The sequence below is a fragment of the Mustelus asterias genome, chromosome 12 (genome assembly GCF_964213995.1).
Source record: "Mustelus asterias chromosome 12, sMusAst1.hap1.1, whole genome shotgun sequence".
NCBI classification, from domain to species: Eukaryota; Metazoa; Chordata; class Chondrichthyes; order Carcharhiniformes; family Triakidae; genus Mustelus; species Mustelus asterias.
In genome coordinates, this window is record NC_135812.1 from 59,918,956 (window position 1) to 59,940,894 (window position 21,939).

The following is a 21,939-nucleotide window of genomic DNA, read 5'->3' on the forward strand; positions in this document are numbered from 1 at the left end:
ACTGACCACAGGTAGTAAAGTCTTGTCCATTTCGCTTCACGTACCCTGTAAACCACGTGATAAGAGTTCATTCCTGCGAATCAACGTTTCTGACGCTGAATCCCCTTATGAAAACATGCTGGAAATGTTGAAATGAGAACAGAAAATGTTGGAAATATTCAGCAGGTCTGACCTGTGGAGAGGGGAACTGAGTTAATGGCCTCACAAATCCCACTATCGATGCCAGCGAATATGGAGAATCTGGCGCTCAGCCAAATTTCCATTCACTGCAACGGGACCGGAGAATCCCAGGCGAGGGTGAGGTCGGAGAATCCCAGCCACGGGTGAGGTCGGAGAATCCCGGCCGCGGGTGAGGTCGGAGAATCCCAGCCACGGGCGAGGTCGGAGAATCCCAGCCACGGGTGAGGTCGGAGAATCCCAGCCGCGGGTGAGGTCGGAGAATCCCAGCCGCGGGTGAGGTCGGAGAATCCCAGCCACGGGCGAGGTCGGAGAATCCCAGCCGCGGGTGAGGTCGGAGAATCCCAGCCACGGGCGAGGTCGGAGAATCCCAGCCGCGGGTGAGGTCGGAGAATCCCAGCCGCGGGTGAGGTCGGAGAATTCTGGCCAGTATTTCAGATTGATGACATTTCCTCAGAGCTCTTTCCCGCTCTTTATTTCTCGTTCTGTGCCTGATTTCGCATTAAATTCACTCACTCAAATTTACACTTCCTTCTCAGTCTTCCTGCTGCTAATCTTGCAATTTTTCTTTAATGAATGAATTCACAGTCACTTCCCCTGTTTCCAGATGGCCAGCTTCCCTCGCTGCATCATTACCAGCTTCCCTCGCTGCATCATTACCAGCTTCCCTCGCTGCATCATTACCAGCTAGCACGTTCAGCAACTTCCCACACAAATCATTGAAAAACCGACACTTGCACGGCCAAGTCCAACTCACAACAGATGGTCTCCAGTTCTCTGCTACATCTAATTATGGCCCAATATGCCATGTTGAAAATAAATATTGCATTGCACCAATCCAAGACCGAGATCGTGGAGGAACCCCAGATTGCTTTGTGTGAGGTGGAGTGATGCCCCCCCGCCCATTGGTCATTCAGTCATGGGGGGCATCACCCAGCAGGTCATAAGCCAGGCGATGCTGTAAAAGATCTGTTGTAGCTGTGGAGACTTTAACCACAGAAGAATCAGACAATCTTGGACCAGGAAAGCTGATGTTGAGGTGTTAAGTCCAATCGTCTGAGGGGGCAAAATTTTGATTTGTGTTGGAGTTTGATTCCTGTCTCTGTTGGAGTTTCAGTTTTACCCGATTAGATTTTTTTATTATTAAATGGATTGTTCTTTCTTCTGAATAGATTCATGACATATTGAGATATGGACCTAGGAAATACTTTGGAAAAACTGCCCTGGGTGGACCTTTCCATGTCATCAAGTGAGTTTGAAAGCTAGTCACTGTTTGCATTACTGAAACTGCCACTGAATGGGCAGATGTATGTGTTTGTATATGTGTGTGTGTGTTTGTGTGTTTGTCTCTGTGTGTGTTTGTCTGTGGGTGTATACGTTTGTGTGAGTGTATATGTTTGTGTGTGTGTGTTTGTCTGTGTCAGTGGGTGTATATATTTATGTGGGCCTATATGTTTGTAAGACCATAAGATATAGGAGCAGAATTAGGCCATTCGGCCCATCAAGTCTGCTCCACCATTCAATCATGGCTGATATGATTCTCATCCCCATTCTCCTGCCCTCTCCCCGTAACCCTTGATCCCCTTATTAATCAAGAACCTATCTATCTCTGCCTTAAACTCACTCATTGACCTGGCCTCCACAGCCCTCTATGGCAATGAGTTCCACAGATCCACCACTCTCTGGCTGAAGATACTCCTCTTCATCTCTGTTTTAAAAGAGCGTCCCTTCAATCTGAGGTTGTGCCCTTGAGTTCTAGTCTCTCCCACTCATGGAAACATCCTTTCCATATCCACTCTATCTAGGCCTCTCAGTATTCTGTAAGTTTCAATTAGATCCCCCTCATCCTTCTAAACTCCATCGAGTATAGACCCAGAGTCCTCAACTTTTCCTCATACGACAAGCTCTTCATCCCTGGGATCATTCTTGTGAGCCTCCTCTCGACCCCCTCCAAGGCCAGCACGTCCTTCCTTAGGTATGGGGCCCAAAACTGTTCACAATACTCCAAATGGGGTCTGATGAGAGCCTTATACAGCCTCAGCAGTACATCCCTGCTCTTGTATTCTAGCCCTCTGGAAATGAATGCTAACATTGAATTTGCTTTTTTAACTGCCAACTGAACATGCATGTTAACTTTAAGAGAATCTTGAACAAGGACTCCCAAGTCCCTTTGTGTTTCAGATTTCCAAAGCATTTCCCCATATAGAAAATAGTCTATATCTCTATTCTTCGTACCAAAGTGCATAACCTCACACTTTCCCATGTTGTATTCCATCTGCCACTTCTTTGCCCATTCTCCTAACCTGTCCAAGTCATCCTGCAGCCTCCTCACTTCCTCAACACTACCTGTCCCACACATATCTTTCTATCATCCGCAAATTTTGCAACCATGCCCTCAGTTCCACCTTCCAGATCATTAATGTATATCGTGAAAAGTTGTGGTCCCAGCACTGATCCCTGTGGAACACCACTAGTCACCGGTTGCCATTCTGAAAAGGACCCCCTTATCCCCATTCTCTGCCTTCTGTCTGTCAGGCAATCTTCTATCCATGCCAGTACCTTGTCTCTCTGGCTCTCCTTTGTCTAATTTCTTCATTACTTCCTCAAAGAATTCTAACAGATTTGTCACACATGACCTCCCTTTGACGAAGCCTTGCTGTCTCAGCCCTATTTTCCCATGCATTTCCAAGTACTCCGCAATTTCATCCTTAATAATGGACTCCAAGATCTTACCCACGACCAAGGTCAGGCTAACTGGCCTATAATTTCCCATCTTTTGCCTCTGAACCTTCTTAAAGAGGAGTGTTACATTAACGTTTTTCTGGTCCTCTGGGATCTTCCCAGACTCCAGTGATTCCTGAAAGATCACCACCAAAGTCTCCACAATTTCCTCAACTATCTCCTTCAGAACCCTGGGGTATAGTTCATTCGGTCCAGGTGATTTATCCACCTTCAGACCTTTCAGCTTCCCTAGCACCTTCTCCTTAGTGATGGCCACTACATTTACCTCTGCCCCCTGACTCTCTTGAAGTTCTGGCATGTTACTGGTGTCTTCCACTGTGAAGACTGATACAAAGGACCCATTCAGTTCCTCTGCCATTTCTTTGTCCCCCATTACTACTTCTCCAGCCTCATTTTCCAGCGGTCCAATGTCCATTCTTGCTTCTCCCTTCCCTTTTATATATCTTTTTTATATTACTAGCTAGTTTACCCTATATTTCATCTCCTCCACCTTTATTGTTTTTTTAGTTGTCCTCTGCTTCCCAATCCTCTGGCTTCTCACTATTCCTCGCCTCACAGTATGTTTTTTCCTTTGCTTTTATGCTTTCCCTGACTTCCCTTGTCAGCCATGGTTGCCTCGTCCTCCCCTTAACAAACTTCCTCTTCCTTGGAATGAATTTATGTTGTGCCTTCTGAATTATCCCCGAAAGCTCCTGTCACTGTTGTTCCACAATCTTCCCTGCTAGGCTCCCTTTCCAATCAAATCTGGCCAGCCCTTCCCTCATGGCCTTGTAGTTTCCTTTAAGCAATTGTAGCACCGTTATACCCGATTCCAACATCTCCCTCTCAAACTGCAAGGTGAATTTTGTGTTTGTGTGTGTGCGTGGGGATGTTGTGTGTGTGTGTTTGTGTTGGAGCAATGGTATTTCTGGGTATATAAAAGTTTTTAACTTTGAAATATGTTTGTGTGCCACATGTTGCTGGCTCATTGTCTGATTAAACAGGCTTAATCTCGGGAAGGGGTATCAGAATTGAGATGGCCTCATACACCCCGGACATTCTCTCTTCCACCTTCTTCCGTTGGGAAAAAGGTACAAAAGTTTGAGGACACGTACCAACTGACTCAAGAACAGCTTCTTCCCTGCTGCTGTCAGACTTTTGAATGGACCTACCTCACACGAAGTTGATCTTTCTCTACACCCTAGCTATGACTGTAACATTACATTCTGCACTCTCTCCTTTCCTTCTCTATGAACGGTATGCTTTGTCTATAGCATGCACGAAACAATACTTTTCACTGTATACCAATACATGTGTCAGTAATAAATCAAATCAAATCAAATCAAATTGCAGTGATGCTAAGCTAGTCAAGGACTGGAATTTTCCATTCCCGCCCACCACGGGAATCGTACGGGTGAGGGACTATGCAAAAGTCCGTTGACTTTGGGTGGGATTTTCTGGTTTTGGGGCGAGCGTGGCTGGTGAATCCCGCCCAGGATGTGTTGACCTGAGCCACACTGATGGTTCTGTCACTGAGTGAGTGACAATTCACCGTTGTGTAAATCACAGCTTTTCAATATCACAACTAGCAATGCTTTGTTGAAGTTATCTTGCTTTTGTGTTAACCTCTGCCTCTTGCTCTCTCTGTACCTGTCTGCTCTCTCGCTCCATGTTCTTGACTTCCTTTCCTCTCCTTCTCTTTCAATTCCCATTTTTTGGTCGTTTTTTTTATTTTGTCTTTTGCGTTTTGCTTTCGGCTGGTCATATTTTCTACTGGTTTTTCCTCTTGCGCTTTTTCTTAGCTTCTCTCTAATTCTCTCTCTGTTTTATTGAATTATCACATCCACTTTAACTCTTGCGCTTTTTCATATTCTTCCACTTTCCTCTCCCTCTTATAATCTTTCGATCTGTTTCTATTGTGTCTCTCGTTCTCTTTTTCCTACTGTCACCTCTGATCTTTGTCCTAAGTCCCTGTCTTGTCGCTTTGCTCCCACAGCATCTGTTATGGAGTCCTAGTGCTGGCTGTGCTAGCATTGAGACTGACGTCCTCGACTGGGGAATCAATCCCCATGTCCTTCGCACTCATCCTCGCCTGGTGTAACCTCATGTACTTCGCTCGAGGTTTCCGCTTGCTCGGACCATTCACCATTATGATCCAGAAGGTAAATGGCGAAGGCTTTATGGCCATCCAAATCAGGTACAAATGTAACTCCAGGAGCTAATTCTATCAAGGAGATCAGATGGAATCGATGCGTAACAATGCTGAGGGATGGTTTGAATCAAAGCAAATAGATCATTAGTTAACAAACAAGTCAAAGTATTATTTTTCATGGAGCCTCCAGGTTTACATTAGAGAAAAAAGACCAATGTTAACCAGTGTGCCAGTGCTGAGCCTTTGCTACAGCAATTCAAAACAAATCCCACATTCCCACTCTCTCAGCATTATCCTCTATTTCCCTCAGCTCCCAATGTTCATACCCGTCCCCTCGTGGATATAATCGTGTCTGCTTCTGACATTTCCTTTGGCAAATCTGTCACAGCAGATGCTGTGGGGGTGCAGCATGGTGGCACAGTGGTTAGCACTGCTGCCTCACAGCGCCAAAGACCCAGGTTCGATTCCAGCTTTGGGTGTCTGTCTGTGTGGAGTTTGCACATTCTCCCCATGCCTGCGTGGGTTTCCTCCGGGTGCTCCAGTTTCCTCTCTCAGTTCAAAGATTAGCTATGCTAAATTTCCCCTTATGCCCCAAGATGTGTAGGTTAGGGGGATTAGCAGGGTAAATATGTAGGGTTATGGAGATAAGGCGGGTGGGGGGCGGGGGTTCGGGGTGAGGTGCTCCATCGGAGAGTCGGTGCAGACTCGATGGTCCAACTGGCCTCCTTCCACACTGTAGGTATTCTATTCTATTCTTCTACAACCTTCTGAGAAAGGAAATTCTTTCTAGCCTCTTTTTTCACTCCCTGAGGAGCAATCTGATATTGGTGAGCTGGGAACAAGACTCTCGGGGAGCTTTAATTTTGCACTGTTAACTAGACGATGCTAGATTTGCCTCTAACCACTCGCGAGGGGAGGAAAATCACACAATATGCAAGGACACGTGCAAAAGCCACTGGCTGGGATTCTCCGACCTCGCCCGCAGTCGGGATTCTCCGGGCTCGCTGCAGTGACTGGAGATTTGGCTGAGCGCCAAATTCTCCATTCTCGCTGGCAACGGAGAACATCAGAGAATTCCAGCCATTTTATCCAATAGAGATCACAAGAGGTTCGTGTACTTACTTGCCAGGTTACAGCTTCATATCATTAGACATTGGGCAGTATGGGCACACTCCTGAACATGAAAAACTCTATGGCATTGACTAACACTATTTTATTCAAGAGAATATCTATCAGCTCATCTACATTTCTGTCTGTCGGTCTATCTATCTGATCCAGCTTTACTTGTGGAACAGAGACAGGAAAATCAGGTAGGGAGGATCTGACGCGGGCAATAAAACTCACCTGATATTTCTTCCTTTCATTTTAATAGGCATTGAACAGTAATTGGGCGTTTAACACACATGGCTGGAGTTTTGTGTCTCCGTCCATTTCAGAACAGAGATGGGCAGTAATTTAAAAATGATAAACAGGACCTGATTCCCGGATTCCTGCCGCCATTCTTGTCTTGTGGCATTTTGAAGGGTACAGGCACGGCCAGCAAGCTCACATCTTGCACTCCCACCTTGGGCATTTTAGACCCTGTGATATTTTCTTGGAGCCTTGGTAGGTGATGTAGTTCACAGCACCTCAGAGGAGTTGTGAACCATGGGGGAATCTTAATCTGGAGATGAGTCAAAATGTTTTTACAGCTTCAGATGCCATGATTATATCTATGTGAAAAGTTAAGTATAGTTTTAATGCAGTAATTGATGATAGAGCTTTGTTTAGAATGGGTAAGTGGCCATTAAATTGATGAACATTGTGAAAATGGAAACATCTTCAGTTGCAATAAAGTTTCGCCAGTGGATAAAATCCTCTTCTGCTTTAAACTGTGTTGAGATTTGAATTTTAATGTGTTAATTGGACTTTCTGATGAACAGTACGACCATTTATTGAGCCTTTAAAATGAAACCCTCGAGCACACGGCTGAGTTCTTCGATTGACACCCAATCATCCGTTGAACCTTTGAAGCAGTGGAACAGACGGTTGTCCATGCCACTACTTCAAAGTATTTCCAGTATTCTGGAGGCTTTAGTAATAAAGATGAGCATTGGATTCTCATTATGGATATTTGCCTGAGCTCCAATCTCACGAATGGTTGTTGACACAGTTGTGAGATATGTTTTGATTGACAGTTTTATGAACATTTGATAAGATTATATTTTACAAGATGTTTTTGAATAGCTGTTTGCTTATTTTGACAGTTTCATGAACATTGCTAATATTTTCCAATGGTATGGATGGCTTATGGGGGAACATGTTGGAGTATGAGAACATGGATGGGTCATGGGGGTGTTTGGAAGGGGCATGGGGAATTTGGGTGAGGGAAGGGGAGGCTAGTGCTGAAAACTGAGGGCGAGGGTGCCTAACACAAATACCCTGAACTGGGCAAATGTCCAAGTGAATGCAGAAAGGCCTTCTAATCTGCTCATCCTGGCATTCATCTGTCTCCAATCCCATTTTGGGCCTGCCTCAGGAGGCCATGGCCCTGAATCTAGCCTGTCCCCACCAACCCAACATGGAAAATCATGTCTCACAAATTTGATTGAGTTTTTTGAAGGGGTAACCAAGAAGGTAGATGAGGGCAGTGCAGTCAACATTGTCTTTAGCAAGGCCTTTGACACGGTAACGCATAGTAGGTTGTTGCATATGGTTAAATCTCACGGGATCCAGGGTGCGGTAGCCAATTGAATACAAAATTGGCTTGACGATAAGAAGACAGAGGGTGGTTGTAGAGGGTTGTTTTTCAAACTGGAAGCCTGTGACCAACGGTGTACCTCAAGGATCGGTGCTGAGTCCACTATTATTTATTATTTATATCAATGATTTAGATGAGAATTTACGAGGCATGGTTAGTACGTTTGCAGATGACACCAAGATTGGTGGCATAGTGGACAGTGACGAAGGTTACCTAGGATTGTAACGGGATCTTGATCAATTAGGCCAGTGGGCCGATGAATGGCAGATGGAGGTTGATTTAAATAAATGTGAGGTGATGCATTTTGGTAGATTGAACCAGGGCAGGACTTACTCAGTTAATGGTAGGGCATTGGGGAGAGTTATAGAACAAAGAGATCTAGGAGTACAGGTTCATAGCTCCTTGAAAGTAGAGTCACAGGTGGACAGAGTGGTGAAGAAGGCATTCAGCATACTTGGTTTCATTGGTCAGAACATTGAATACAGGAGTTGGGACATTGTGTTGAAGTTGTACAAGACATTGGTAAGGCCACACTTGGAATACTGTGTGCAATTCTGGTCACCCTATTATAGAAAGGATATTATTAAACTAGAAAGAGTGCAGAAAAGATTTACTAGGATGCTACCGGGACTTGATGGTTTGAGTTATAAGGAGAGGCTGGATAGACTGGGACTTTTTTCTCTGGAGCGTAGGAGGCTGAGGGGTGATCTTATAGAGGCCTATAAAATAATGAGGGGCATAGATCAGCTGGATAGTCAACATCTTTTCCCAAATGTAGGGGAGTCTAAAACTAGAGGGCATAGGTTTAAGTTGAGAGGGGAGAGATACAAAAGTGTCCAGAGGGGTAATTCTTTCACAGAGAGTGGTGAGTGTCTGGAACAAGCTGCCAGAGTAGTAGAAGTGGGTACAATTTTGTCTTTTAAAAAGCGTTTAGACAGTTACATGGGTAAGATGGGTACAGAGGGATATGGGCCAAATGCGAGCAGTTTGGACTAGCTTAGTGGTAAAAACTGGGTGGCGTGGAGAAATTGAGCCGAAGGGCCTATTTCCATGCTGTAAACCTCTATGACTCTATGACAGGCACTGCCCGGCAAGAAAGTGGGATTGTGATGTTGGGAAATGGTCTGCCTCAAAGATGAAAATCTGGGCTAAAACATGAGTCTGAAACACAGCCCCATTTCCATCTATAATACAGTAAACACCAGCCACTGCTATCAGCTCGGGAGGTGAGAGTCCAGTTCATATGAATCATGAGCAAAACCACAACAAATCAATTTGTTTGAATTCAACTTTTATTGACATGTTCTTCTTTCTCCACAGATAATATTTGAGATCGTAATGCCGTACTTGGTGCTGATGCTCATTTTGCTTCTGGCATTCACATGCAGTAAGCATTTAGTGGTTATTCATAGAATTCATAGATTCGTAGAATCCCTACAGTGCAGAAGGAGGCCATTCGGCCCCTCGGGCCTGCACCGAAAACAATCCTACCCAGGCCCTATCCTCGTAACCCCATGTATTTACCCTGCTAATCCCCCTGACACTAAGGGTCAATTTGTGGAGATGCAGATGAACTCAGATAGGCATAGTAAGAAGTCTCACCACACCAGGTTAAAGTCCAACAAGTTTATTCGGTGGCACGAGCTTCCGGAGCACTGCCCCTTCATCAAGTGAGTCACTCCAAAATAAACCTGTTGGACTTTAACCTGGTGCTGTGAGACTTCTTACTAAGAGTCAATTTAGCATGGCCAATCCACCTAATCCTCATATCTTTGGACTGTGGGAGGAAACCGGAGCACCTGAAGGAAACCCACGCAGATACGGAGAGAACATATAAACTCCACACAGACAGTGAACCAAGCCAGGAATTGAACCCGGATCCCTGGTGCTGTGAGGCAGCAGTGCTAACCACTGTGCCATTGTGCTGCTCCACATAAAATGCTTTCAAATGTCCGCACTATATAAATGCAAATCCTTTTCTCTCTCTACTTTAACTTTTTGTTTTCTATCTGTCTACTACTTTCTGATTCTTCCTTTCTCTGTCCTTTCTGCATCTCCTGTCTTGTGCAGGTAACGTGTGCTGTTTGACATTCCCCTCTGCTTTCCCCAGGTACCCATCTGTCCTTCCAAGTCTTGGATCCTGCAAAGTGGGAACGCTTTGTGGATTTCAGCACCGTTCTCTTCACCATTTACCTCCTCTTCTTCGGGCTCGTTAACATGCCACTGAACTGGGAGGTGATCCAACCCGACATGGCGCGATTCCTCTATGCCATGTACACCCTGCTTGCTTTCGCCATCACAGTTTTTCTCGTCATCCATATGATGGGCGAATTGATCCGGCGAGTGTCAAAGCAGCACGATGACCTCTGGAGAGCACAGGTGAGATCATAAAATGGTTCCTCATTTGATAGATTCAAGGGACACCTAACCTCAGAGGAGGGACAGCTTGAGGGTAGCTGCAGTCAGTCATCAAGAGAGAAATGGGGTCGCGTTCCTATCCCGTACCACCTTCAGCTAACATTGTGATAAAATGTGCAAATTAGATAGCTATATATTTGATTCAGGAGAACATTTAAAATTCAGCATTATGCTGCAGGTAGTCAGTATGTCTGGCAGGAATACAGCTCAGATGCTGGGAGAGCAAAATAATTACTCATTTCAACCTTTGCAAGTGGTTATGTAAAATAAAGTCAATGGACCTTTTTCCTTAAGTTCCCCTGGAATTTCAGATTAGAGTGATTGACAGGGTCATGTGATATTGTGGTTCATGTGCCACCTGGACCTGCAGCAGAAAAAAAGAAAGAGTTTTTTTCAGAAAGGACTCAGAGTTTGGCTGTTCTGGTTGACGTTTAGAGAATTCTGCAGGCTTCTAAAAGCTCTATATCTCTCTGAAGACTCCACAGTTTCTACACTTATTGTAACAAGTATATTTGTGATTGCTAACTATATTTAAAGTGGGTTTTAAGTCTGTAAGCAGAATGTCGCTTATTTGGAACTGAAATGGTGATAAGTTCGGCATTAGAGTTGTTTCTTTTCATGTTTAAAGATTGTTCAACTTTTAAGAGTTAAGATTCTTAATTTTGTTAAACTGTGTTATGAATAAAGATTGCTTTGATAAAAATCTCTAATTTATCAGTGGAATTACTCCTGGAATGAAGTATCCTTTCCTCATCTTTATGCCAAAATAGAAAAAATTGTTAGGATCTAGTCTGGCTTCATAATGTACCTTGGGGTTCGGGTCCAGAATCTTAACAATGTGCAAGGACATTGGGTGGGAACAGCTTGTCAGTCAGCTGTGATGCAACTCACATGTGAATTACTTAAATTCACTCCACAATGGCTAGCGTCAGATAGACACTGATATTCAAAGTATCCAATTCCTAACAAGGAATCAACATCATCAAGGGAAGATAGGCCAGAACCTTTTTCTCTGGAGCGTAGGAGGCTTAGAGGTGATCTTATAGAGGTCTATAAAATAATGAGGGGGTAGATCAGCTAGATAGTCAACATCTTTACCCGAAGGTAGCGAAGTCTAAAACTAGAGGGCATAGGTTTAAAGTGAGAGGGGAAAGATACAAAAGGGTCCAGAGGGGCATTTGTTTCACACAGAGGGTGGTGAGTGTCTGAAATGAGCTGCCAGAGGTAATAGTAGAGGTGGGTACAATTTTGTCTTTTAAAAAGCATTTAAACAATTACATGGGTAAGATGGGTATCGAGGGATATGGGCCAAATGTGGGCAATTAGGAACACTTATTGTTAAAAATGGGTGGCATGGAGAAGTTTTGCCGAAGGGCCTGTTTCCATGGTGTAAACCTCTATGACTCTAGATCATCAGATAATTGGATATTGGGAGGATTGGGGAACGGGGCTACACCTCTACTAGAATTGGAGCGTGTTGAAGGACCAGAATGATTGTGCAATGTTACCTCTTAATATCTCTGTCTGCTGTTTTAATCGAGACGTTTATCTATTTATTTGACATCAGGAAATACCTCTATTAAAATAATCATCGATGGAATTTGATAGGAACATTTCAGAAGTTTGTACAATAATATCACGAAACATAATCGCAGGCTTCAGTCAGTACTTCACAGGGCATCAGTGATATATGGGTGTGAGTGTGTCAGTCAGTCAGTGCATGCCAGTACCTGTGCCATTTGGCTGGAAGAATTGAGGGATGGAAGGAGTAAAGGTGCTAAATTCAATCATTTCTAATGAAGCTAGAGTCGGGTGGTTTTATAAGTAAAGTTTAGACATTTGCATTAGGAGATAGTGATGGACATATTTTTTCCACTATTAAATTTCAAAGGGGAAGTTAAAGGCTTTTATAGTTTGCAAATGTTTCATAAGTAAACAAGGGAAGGTTATTAAATTTTACTTGATCCCAAAGTTGGGCAATGGAAACATCTAAACGATTTTTATATTTTGGAAACATTAAAGTTCAAAGAAGTGCTGGGAACGATGGAATTGAAGACATAAAGAAAGAAAAAGGTAGTTAAGGAGAGTTGTTAAGCTGATTTGGTGTTAGCTGTTTGGGGAAGATCTCCTGTAAACAGCTCTGGGCTGGGAAAGGTAAGGCTTGAATCCTTCAGTCAAGGCATAAAAGCTGCAAAAAGCACTCTTGTTCTGAAGTTCTTGGATTTCCACAGCAGAGTGGAGGTGAGTTTGTGTGGAAGTGACAATCTTATTGCAGTGGCAGCAGCTTTGGCGTGAGTAATGTTACTGGATTATTACAATTAAACATCTGGAAGGGAATGTTGCCATGACAATTATAGGAAGGCAAATTACAGCCATTCTTTGCATTATCCAAGATCGGAGGTACTGATTGCTGAGCTGCAGATCCTGCTCAGATTTACAACTTGTTTACAGTATGGAAGAGCTGAACAACCAAGCCAAACTGGATAAATTCAAGAGGGAGTTCCCACAACTATTCACAGGTCCAGGGAATCTCCAAACAACTTCCCATATTACCTCAAAGCCAAATTCCAAGCCAGTGTGTTTATTTACCCCCACATCCTTTCTTGAAAAAGGTGAGACAAGAGATTAATTCCATCCGGTGGCACAGTGGTTAGCACTGCTGCCTCACAGTGCCAGGGAACTGGGTTCAATTCCGGCCTCGGGTCACTGTCTGTGTGAAATTTGTACCTTCTCCCTGTGTCTGTGTGGGTTTCCTCCGGGTGCTCCAGTTTCCTCCCACGTTCTGAAAGACGTGCTGGTTAGGTGCATTGGCCGTGCTAAATTCTCCTTCAGTGTACCCGAACAGGCACTGGAGTGTGGCGACTAGGGGATTTTCACAGTAACTCCATTGCAGTGTTAATGTAAGCCGACTTGTGACACTAATAAATAAACTATTAAAACTTTATATCCTGCACTGGGGAGGCGGGTGGTGGGGTGGTGGGGGGAATATGCCAGTTGGATATGCCAGTAACATAACCCATTTCTTGTTATTGGGGCATGGTGCCTGTAAACAGACTCACTTCATATTGGTATGTGCCTGCACATTTGAATCAGGCCCTGGAAAGGGAGGTTTGCCCCAAAGCATCTGTCGGTCAAAGCCTGGCATGGCTGATGAGGAACTCAGTTTTCACTATACTATGTACCAGCAGTGGCTTCTATCAGCTCATCTGAGATTGAGTCCAAACTGCGATCGACATTCATCACATCCTGTGGCTGCTACTGTTTCAGTCGCCTAGAGTTTGGTATTGTCTCAGCTCCTGAGGTCTATCCATGCTCCATGACTGGCATTTTGGAAGGGCTGGATGGAGCTATCTGCCAGATGGACAATATTCCCCTCCATGGCTCCATCACCTTGGAGCATGATTCCATGATGCAAACAGAATTACAACACTTACAGGCCACGGGCCTTCCATTTAATCATAAATGCGAGTTCTTAAAACCCATTGTCAGCTCCTTAGACCATATTGTTCACACCTTCGGTGTTAAAGAAGATCCCAGTAAACTGCAATGAAGAATTTCCAACCACCCCTTCCAGTTATAGAGCTTCAAGAGCTTATAGATGTGCTTTATCAGCTGGGTAAATTCTTACTCAATCTTGCACACACCAGCAAACCTCTGTGACAACTCCTAAAGCATGACCAAGCCTGGTAATGGGGTGAAAAGCGGCAAAGGCTGATTGGCACAATCAAGAACTTGCTCATGTCCATGGAAACACTGGCCCACTGCAAGCCAGACCTTCTCACCATAGTTGCAGTGAGGACATTGTCCATTGACTTAGGGGCCATATTGTTTATAATTCAGTGAGATGGTTCTCACAGATTGGGCTATTATTCCTCCGGGACAATGACAGAGAATTAGTCACGGTATACTCTCATGGAAAAGGAAGGCCTGGCAGTCACTTCAACTGGCACAAAGGTTTCAGTTTACATCTTGGGCTCAGATTCACTCTCCAGACCGATCATAAACCAGTGGTCACCCTGCTTAACACCACAGAATTAGCAAGGATACCTTGATTAGATTTGATTTATTATTGTCACATGTATTAACCTACAGAGAAAAATATTGTTTCTTGTGCGCTATACAGACAAAGCACACTGTTCAGAGAGAAGGAAACGAGAGAGTGCAGAATGTAGTTTTACAGTCATAGCTAGGGTGTAGAGAAAGATCAACTTAATGCGAGGTAGGTCCATTCAAAAGTCTGATGGCAGCAGGGAAGAAGCTGTTCTTGAGTCGGTTGGTGTGTGACCTCAGACTTTTGTATTTTTTTCCCGACAGAAGAAAATGGAAGAGAGAATGTCCGGGGTGTGTTGTGTCCTTGAATATGCTGGCTGCTTTTCTGAGGCAGCAGGAAGTGTAGACTGAGTCAATGGTTGGGAGGCTGGTTTGAGTGATGGACTGGGCTTCGTTCACAACCCTTTGTAGTTTTTTGCAGTCTTGGGCAGAGCAAGAGCCATACCAAAGAATGCTTTCTATGGTGCATCTATAAAAGTTGGTGAGAGTTTTAGCTGACCTGCCAAAGAGCAGCTTATGAGGTTTGACACCATTACAGAATGAAACCAGGGTAAACAACAGACTACAGATGAAGCATGATCCCACATCCCTGTGGAGAAGCCTGCACAGAACAATATACTGAACACTTTACTGAGGATGTGGAGTCCTGAGTCTTCCTGTCCATCAAGTTCCCCCTGGCGACCACCAAGAAATGAGAAGAGATTTGAGCAGCCCAGAAAGCTGTTGCTGAGTGTGCACCAGTACAGGAGTTCTGAGTTATTGGATGGCCTGAATATGATTCGGGCAATTGTGTTGTGTACAACGTTGTCCCTGTAATAATCTCACTGAGGCCAGTCTTCATTACAACGTGCTCAAAGTGATGTTCAGTGGCTACAGAGTACAGGTCAGCCCCAAAGTCCTTCGACTGTCAGCCTGAGTGGAGCCAGCTGGTTTTAACTACCCCCTCTCCCTCCCCCACCCCCTCATCCCCACACTGCTCCTTCCCTTTTGGGCGAGCCTCCACTTGCCTAATCAGGGAGCACGTGTTCTATGAGGTCCAAGGGGAGATCTATTGACGATCCTCCGTGGCCATCATAACAGTCACCTTAGTCTTTTGGGCAACATGTTAGTCGGTAATGACCCAATCGCCATTCCCAATGTCCTTATCTACACATTCTCCAATAGTCCAATTCTCCAAAAGAAGTAAGAAGAGGATCCAGGATCCAGCAGAGACTGGTCAAACCACTGAAACATCTTTCCCTAAGATTCTGAGATGTAATAGTGCCTTTAGGTAGGCAGGAGGAAGGTAGGATATATAAATATTTAATAGGAACATGCAAGACTTGGGGGTGTTGCAGTAGGTTAATATGCATCATCGGTGATGTCAGATCACATGCCACTGGAGCTCACAGAGCTTGGAAGGAGCCTCATGCTTATTTATCCCTGCACATGGTTGAATATAGTTAATAAATATTTGCAAATTCCTGCACGCCGTTTTTCCAGTTGTCTCTGTTAAAGAAACCCTGATGATATTTCAGGTACTCGAGGGTATGAAGAACTCTGTCAGTTGGGTACAAGAAGTGAGAAAGGTTTCGCTGCCTGGTGTGTGTTAATGTGACTCTCTATTTGAAAGGGATGAATCAAACATGTATCTAAACCAGGTTTAAAGCCAGGTCCCAAAGTTGTACAGATGCTAATGATACTTTGATCTTTACTGTTAAATTGTTTCCTGATCAAAGGTTGTTGCAACAACTCTACTTCTTGAGCGTCGGCTCCCACGATGCCTTTTTCCTCGTTTGGGAATCTGTGGAAGCAAATATGGGCTTGGAGACAACTGGTATTTCCGGTGAGTTCAAAGAGAAATATATATCTTGACAAATACGTACATGGAGATTATCCCAGAATTCACCACCTTAAGGATACCCATGGAGTTAATTGATCACTTAACAACCCACTTCCATTTAAAGCCATCCATTAAGTTGAAAAGGAGATTTAACCATTACCAACCGTCCCAGAGATGAGCTAATAATTCTTGGCTCTGGGGGCTAAGAACATTTGGACCCTGCTACGCCGCATGCACATAACTTGCAGCTTACCTCAACAAAAAAGGCTGCGTTGAATTTCTCTGCTGGAACTTGCTGGCAATGATGGGCAGCTTCTTACTCCAATAGGAGTCGAGTTTGGCAGGGGGTAGTCCATATTGGACAGACCCATGTGTTCTTGCAGCCCTGACTCTCCCCAGGTGAATGGTCCTATCATATATTAAGCTGATCTTTCTCTTGACCCTATCTGTAACTGTAACAAGATATTCTGCACCCTCTCCTTCCCATCTCCCCTATGTACACTATGAACAGTATGCTTTGTCTGTATAACGACAGAAACAATACTTTTCACTGTGTGCCAATACATACGACAATAATAAATCAAATCAAGTCACCATCCCCCATGTTCACAGCAGTTAAGATTGGCCTTTTCATTCGCTTCCTTTCAATAACAGTTGAACAGTCCACAATACAGCTGATTTAGTGGTGAATATAGGGTTGCCCCTTCAGCACCAACACTGCAATAACTTCAATCATTCAATGCTCCTCCCAGGTTATTAATCCCCTGCCCTTTCCATTTCCTGTATTGAGACAAAAATACTGCATCGAACTTTGAACTTGTCCTTCAAGTGAAGTCAGCTTCTACTAAGATCATAGAATCCTACAGTGCAGGAGGAGGCCGTTCGGCCCATTGAATCTGCACCGACAACAATCCCACCCAGGCCCTATCCCCAAAGGTATCTCTCACTAGCTAAGAGAAAAGAAATTGAACCTGACTTTTAGTCAATTGGATGTGGATGTTACAGATATGCTTCTGACTTTACAAATGGCCAATAAGTCTCCAGAGTCAAGCAAATAAATTTCGCAGATAGTTTACTCCCCACAAAACCTTGCTTTCTCCATGGCAAAGCCTTGGCTAATCAGAGTTGACTTACGAACCAATCAGCACCCTTTTTTCCTGTGGTGTAAATTGTTGTGATTGTTTGAAATCTGATATTCTTGCATTTGTCCTGATGAGTGCAAGGTGGAAAGTTTCTGCAACTTGGTCTCTCTATTGAGCAATATCCAAAATCATATAACAAAACCAGAGCTTAGTCATTTTCCATGCCATCCTCTCCTTTGGCACCAAGTTATTCTTCATGTGTTATCCACTCTGCTTTGATGCAAAGTGGGAGATGCTAAGGTGAAAATGGTCAGCCAGGAATAGGTGGGGGGGGAGCTTTCCTGGGGAGGGCTGGGAATCTGATAGACTGTCTGATCCATACAGGCGGACAGCCAATTAGGATGCTTAAGGCCCAAACTAGGGACATTTTACAGCTTTGTGGCCCCTCATTGGGTGCGGGGGCCGGACGTCCTGCAACAATGGGTCAGTAGAGACAGAGGCTTCATGCCCAATCGACAGGACCACCGACATCAAAGGTGAAAATCTCAGCCAAGCCCAATTTCTTCTTCATTCCAATAGATCTGCGCATTTATATCTTCACTGCTATACAGCCCAGTGAGGGACTTCCATGTTGAGGCACCTATGCAGACTCCAATAGTGCCCATCTCTCCTGGCATGGCTGCAGAGGCTCCAGAATTGTTGGTCTCTAACCAGGCCTGCAACATCAACAGCCCTTGGTTATCCTTAAGAAGACGGCAAACACAAAGGTGGCTAGTTAGGAAGTTGCAGTAAGTTCCTGAGCCAATTCAATGACCGGAAGTACAGGTTCCAGATCCCTATTTGATCCCATCATTGGGATCTCAAAGCTCACGGCAAAATTCAGCCAAAGAGTGTCTGCAAGTGGGGTGGCACAGTGGCACAGTGGAAGCACTGGCTTCACAGCGCCAGGGACCCGGGTTCTATTCCTGGCTTGGGTCACTGTCTGTGTGGAGTCTGCACGTTCTCCCCGTGTCTGCATGGGTTTCCTCCGGCTGCTCCAGTTTCCTCCCACAGTCTGAAAGACGTGCTGGTTAGGTGCATTGACCCGAACAGATGTCAGAGTGTGGCGACTAGGGGAATTTCACAGTAACTTCATTGCAGTGTTAACATAAGCCTTACTTGTGACTAATAAATAAACTTTAAACTTTAACTTTTCCGAAAGAAAGTAAGGAAAACCAATCATCATCAGCCAGTTTGCCTTTCCTCAGTTTGTCGCTGCACTCCAGGTTTTCTAGCCTCTTGTGCCACACATTGTGACCCGTTCAAGAACACAGCCCACAGGCACTGAACATTCTCATCACCCATGTGCCTGAGTGATGCACAAGATACGATTGACATTGTGCTCAGCCTCCCCAAGGTGAGATCAGGGCCGGAATTCTCCGACCTTGCTCGTGGCTGGGATTCTCCAGTCCCGCTGCGGTGAATGGAGATTTAGCTGAGCGCCAAATTCTCCGTGCTCACTGGCAGTGGCGGCAGGGCGAACGAAATCGGAGAATTTGTCCCGGGTGTTCGGTAAGTCACAAACTATGAACTGATCCTAATTCAACTGCTCTGTCCAGTAGCCACGCAGGCCGCCATCCCCAGCACTGCTTCCAGCACACATTGTAACGTATTCACTCATCAATATTGCTGGATTCTCAATAAGTGACAACCTCATTGAATTGAGTAGACTTGTACATGAGACAAAACAGAGTTAAAACTCAATGAAACGACCTGGCATGACAGTATAAAAACCTGAAATGAAAACAATAAGTTCTGGAAAAACTCAGCAGGCCTGGCAGCATTGGTAGAGCGAGAAACGGAGTGAACCTTTTGAGTTGAATATGACTTTTCTTCAGAGCTCTGCTGCATTTCCAACATCTGCAATACTCTGCTTTGATTTTTCTATGATGGTATTTGGATTGTAGCCCATTCCAATGGCAAATTTTGCTGTTGTTGCAGTGTGGATGATCGGAATGATAATGCTGTCTTGAAGATCCCTCCTTATGGCAAAACCACGGAAAGCAAAGGATATGAGGACAAGATGGAGAAAGCTGAGGCGTCGGAGAAGAAGGAAAGCCAGCAAAGGTCGTGCCAGGGGTGGCAGATGGTGAGGCAGAGGAGGATGGGTCAGAATTGCAGCGACTTTTACAACGAGGGCAATGATGAATCCTGCCTCATTTAAAGTCCCAAAGACGGCAGGATTTTCTGGCCTTTCCCGACAGTGGGATATTCCAGTCCTGCTGACAGTGACACCAACCCTACACCCCCCCCCCCCCCCCCCCCCCACCCCCACCGCCCTCCGCCTGCCCCACCATGGATTTCTTGGTGGCAGCACATACAAACAACGGGAAATCCTGCTCACAGCAGCAGGACTGGAAGATCCCACCGCCAGCCAATGGCGGGCCATCTCCGCAGCCACAGAACATGCTGCGAGGTGTGGAAAATCCCACCCAGTGCCTGCAATACTCCCTCCCAGTATCAGCCTGACCTCTAATCAACTGCTTGAAGGTTCAGCTCACAGGAAAGCCAATAGTTAGTTATGGTGTTAGCTTTGCTTCTATACTTCATTCAGCTCACAACACTGACTGGAATTTCTTCTCATCTAATGTGATCTGTGAGATCTTAAATATTTTCCTATATGGTGGGACACCCCATGACTGCTGGTAATGTGCCACCCAAATGATTTTAGCCGCTCACTGGCATTGTGGGCAGCACGGTGGCACAGTGGGTTAGCACTGCTGCCTCACAGCGCCAGAGACCCGGTTCAATTCCGGACTTGGGTCAACGTCTGTGTGGAGTTTGCACATTCTCCCCGTGTCTGCGTGGGTTTCCTCCGGGTGCTCCGGTTTCCTCCCACAGTCCAAAGATGTGCAGGTTAGGTTGATTGGCCATGCTAAATTGCCCCATAGTGTCCAAAGATTTGTAGGTTAGAGGGATTAGTGGGGTAAAGACATGGGGTTACGGGGATAAGGCCTGGGTGGGATTGTGGTCAGTGCAGACTCGATGGGCCAAATGGCCTCCTTCTGCACTGTAGGGATTCCATGATTGCCAGTTGAATTGGGTTAAATATCTGATGTGTTCAGCCACCTCACGCTCCAGTCGCAGTCACTTCTACTTATGAATCTTTCAGCAGACCTCGTCCCCAAAACGGAAAATTCCACCCATTATGTTGGAATGGTCTGCCTGATTTGGGCTACATCCATACCGTATCTGGGGAGTGTTGGATAAGGCAGTGTAGATGGAGCTACACATGCATGCATGCACGCACATGGATCCCCCATCCCCCCACCCCCCACCCCCCCGCCCCCCATCCCCCCCACCCCCCCCCCCCTGCCCCCCGCCCTCCGCCCCCATGATCAACAGGCCGAATCCACCATGCAGTGTAGGTAATTGCTGATTAGCCATTGTCCATACAGGACCATAGGCATCTCTCTCCATTAGAGAGAGATAGTGTGAGGGGCTCTTCTCTGTAAGTGTGGGACAAGGTGAGAAGGCAGTCCTCCCTGAGCTACCTGTAATAGGTATGGTTTGGAGAATTAACCATGCCCATTCGCAAGTTGTTTACACAATGAGATGTCAGTTATGTATGTGCTGAGGCACAAGGTACATGACCCCACACTATGAAAGCTGGATCACCTTTGGTTGTCTCACTGGGCTGGGAAGGCTAAAACCATGCACCTCACTCTCCAGCTGCCAAGGACTGCGTTCCAGACTTTAAACGTCAGCTTCTGGATTGTTCTGTTTTTTTTAAGATTAAATGATTGTGCATTGAACTGAGACGTTAGTGAATTAGTTGCAATCTCTCTTGTAATGAGGCAGCACAGACTGTACCTACTGGATTGTGATCTTATCAAACTATCAATGAAAAGTCTGTTTTTTTTCCTTTATTCACTCGCAGGATATGGGCGTCTCTGGCTAGGACAGCATTTGTTGCCCCTCCCTAATTGCCCCTGAGCAGCTGATGGTGAGTCAGGTTCTTGAAGACCATGGGTAGAATTTTCAGGATGGTGAGTGCTCGGTGCTCACCTTCCTGAGAGATAGCACGTAATGCCCTTCCACTGACTCTCGGGAGCCCACTGCCAGTTAACGCTCACATGAGCATTGATTGGCAGTGGGTTGGACTTCCATCCACCCTTGGAAAGACATCCCGCCTTGGAGAGCTGTCAACCAATCAGATTGGATGGCAGTTCTCCAACCCCTCCAGGCACAGCACTGCAGTGGCCAGAAGAGGTACAGCAGCGCGCTACCTGGAACAAAGTCAAGGGATACCCTGGGAGGTCTTGCTGTATCTGAACAAGGTCTGCACCAGTATCTGAGGGATCAGGAACGGTACTGAACATTGTGCAAACTGACTTCTCTTTCTTAACACATACCATGAATGATGCTTGATGTAACCAACGGTTAAAATAAAACAGTTTTAAAAAGCAGGGCCTTATTAAACATACACACCAGGTTACAGTTTATGTCAGTCTGATAACTGTGAAACACAGTTTTCAGTGTAGCCAGGAACCAGGATCCAATCTCGCACATCCCATCACCCCTTTAGGCAATCAGCAAGGAGAGCGGGGGAATTATTGTCTCCCTCTTTTCTACCCTGCTCTCCGGGAGAGACTAACTCATGCTAGTCCCTAACAGCATTGTGGATGGACCTACACCTCAGGGACTGCAGTAATTCAGGAAGGCACCAGCTCCTCAAGGGAAACTAGCGCTGGGCAATAAATGCTGGCTTAGCATGACTCTGATCTTAACGTTTGGC

General features: G+C 45.3%; 1 protein-coding gene across 1 annotated transcript in view; it reads left to right on the forward strand.

Annotated features, from left to right (window-relative positions):
• The window catches only part of trpv6 (transient receptor potential cation channel, subfamily V, member 6), a 38,875-nt gene extending 19,481 nt beyond the window's left edge, over window positions 1-19,394 (forward strand). The window contains exons 10-15 of the mRNA XM_078225304.1: window positions 1,350-1,426; window positions 4,895-5,060; window positions 9,111-9,177; window positions 9,901-10,169; window positions 15,977-16,083; window positions 19,143-19,394. Of these exons, the coding sequence (XP_078081430.1) occupies window positions 1,350-1,426; window positions 4,895-5,060; window positions 9,111-9,177; window positions 9,901-10,169; window positions 15,977-16,083; window positions 19,143-19,365 (909 nt within the window). The 3' untranslated portion in view covers window positions 19,366-19,394. The remainder of the gene's footprint in view (window positions 1-1,349; window positions 1,427-4,894; window positions 5,061-9,110; window positions 9,178-9,900; window positions 10,170-15,976; window positions 16,084-19,142) is intronic.
• Window positions 19,395-21,939: the final 2,545 nt, after the last annotated feature.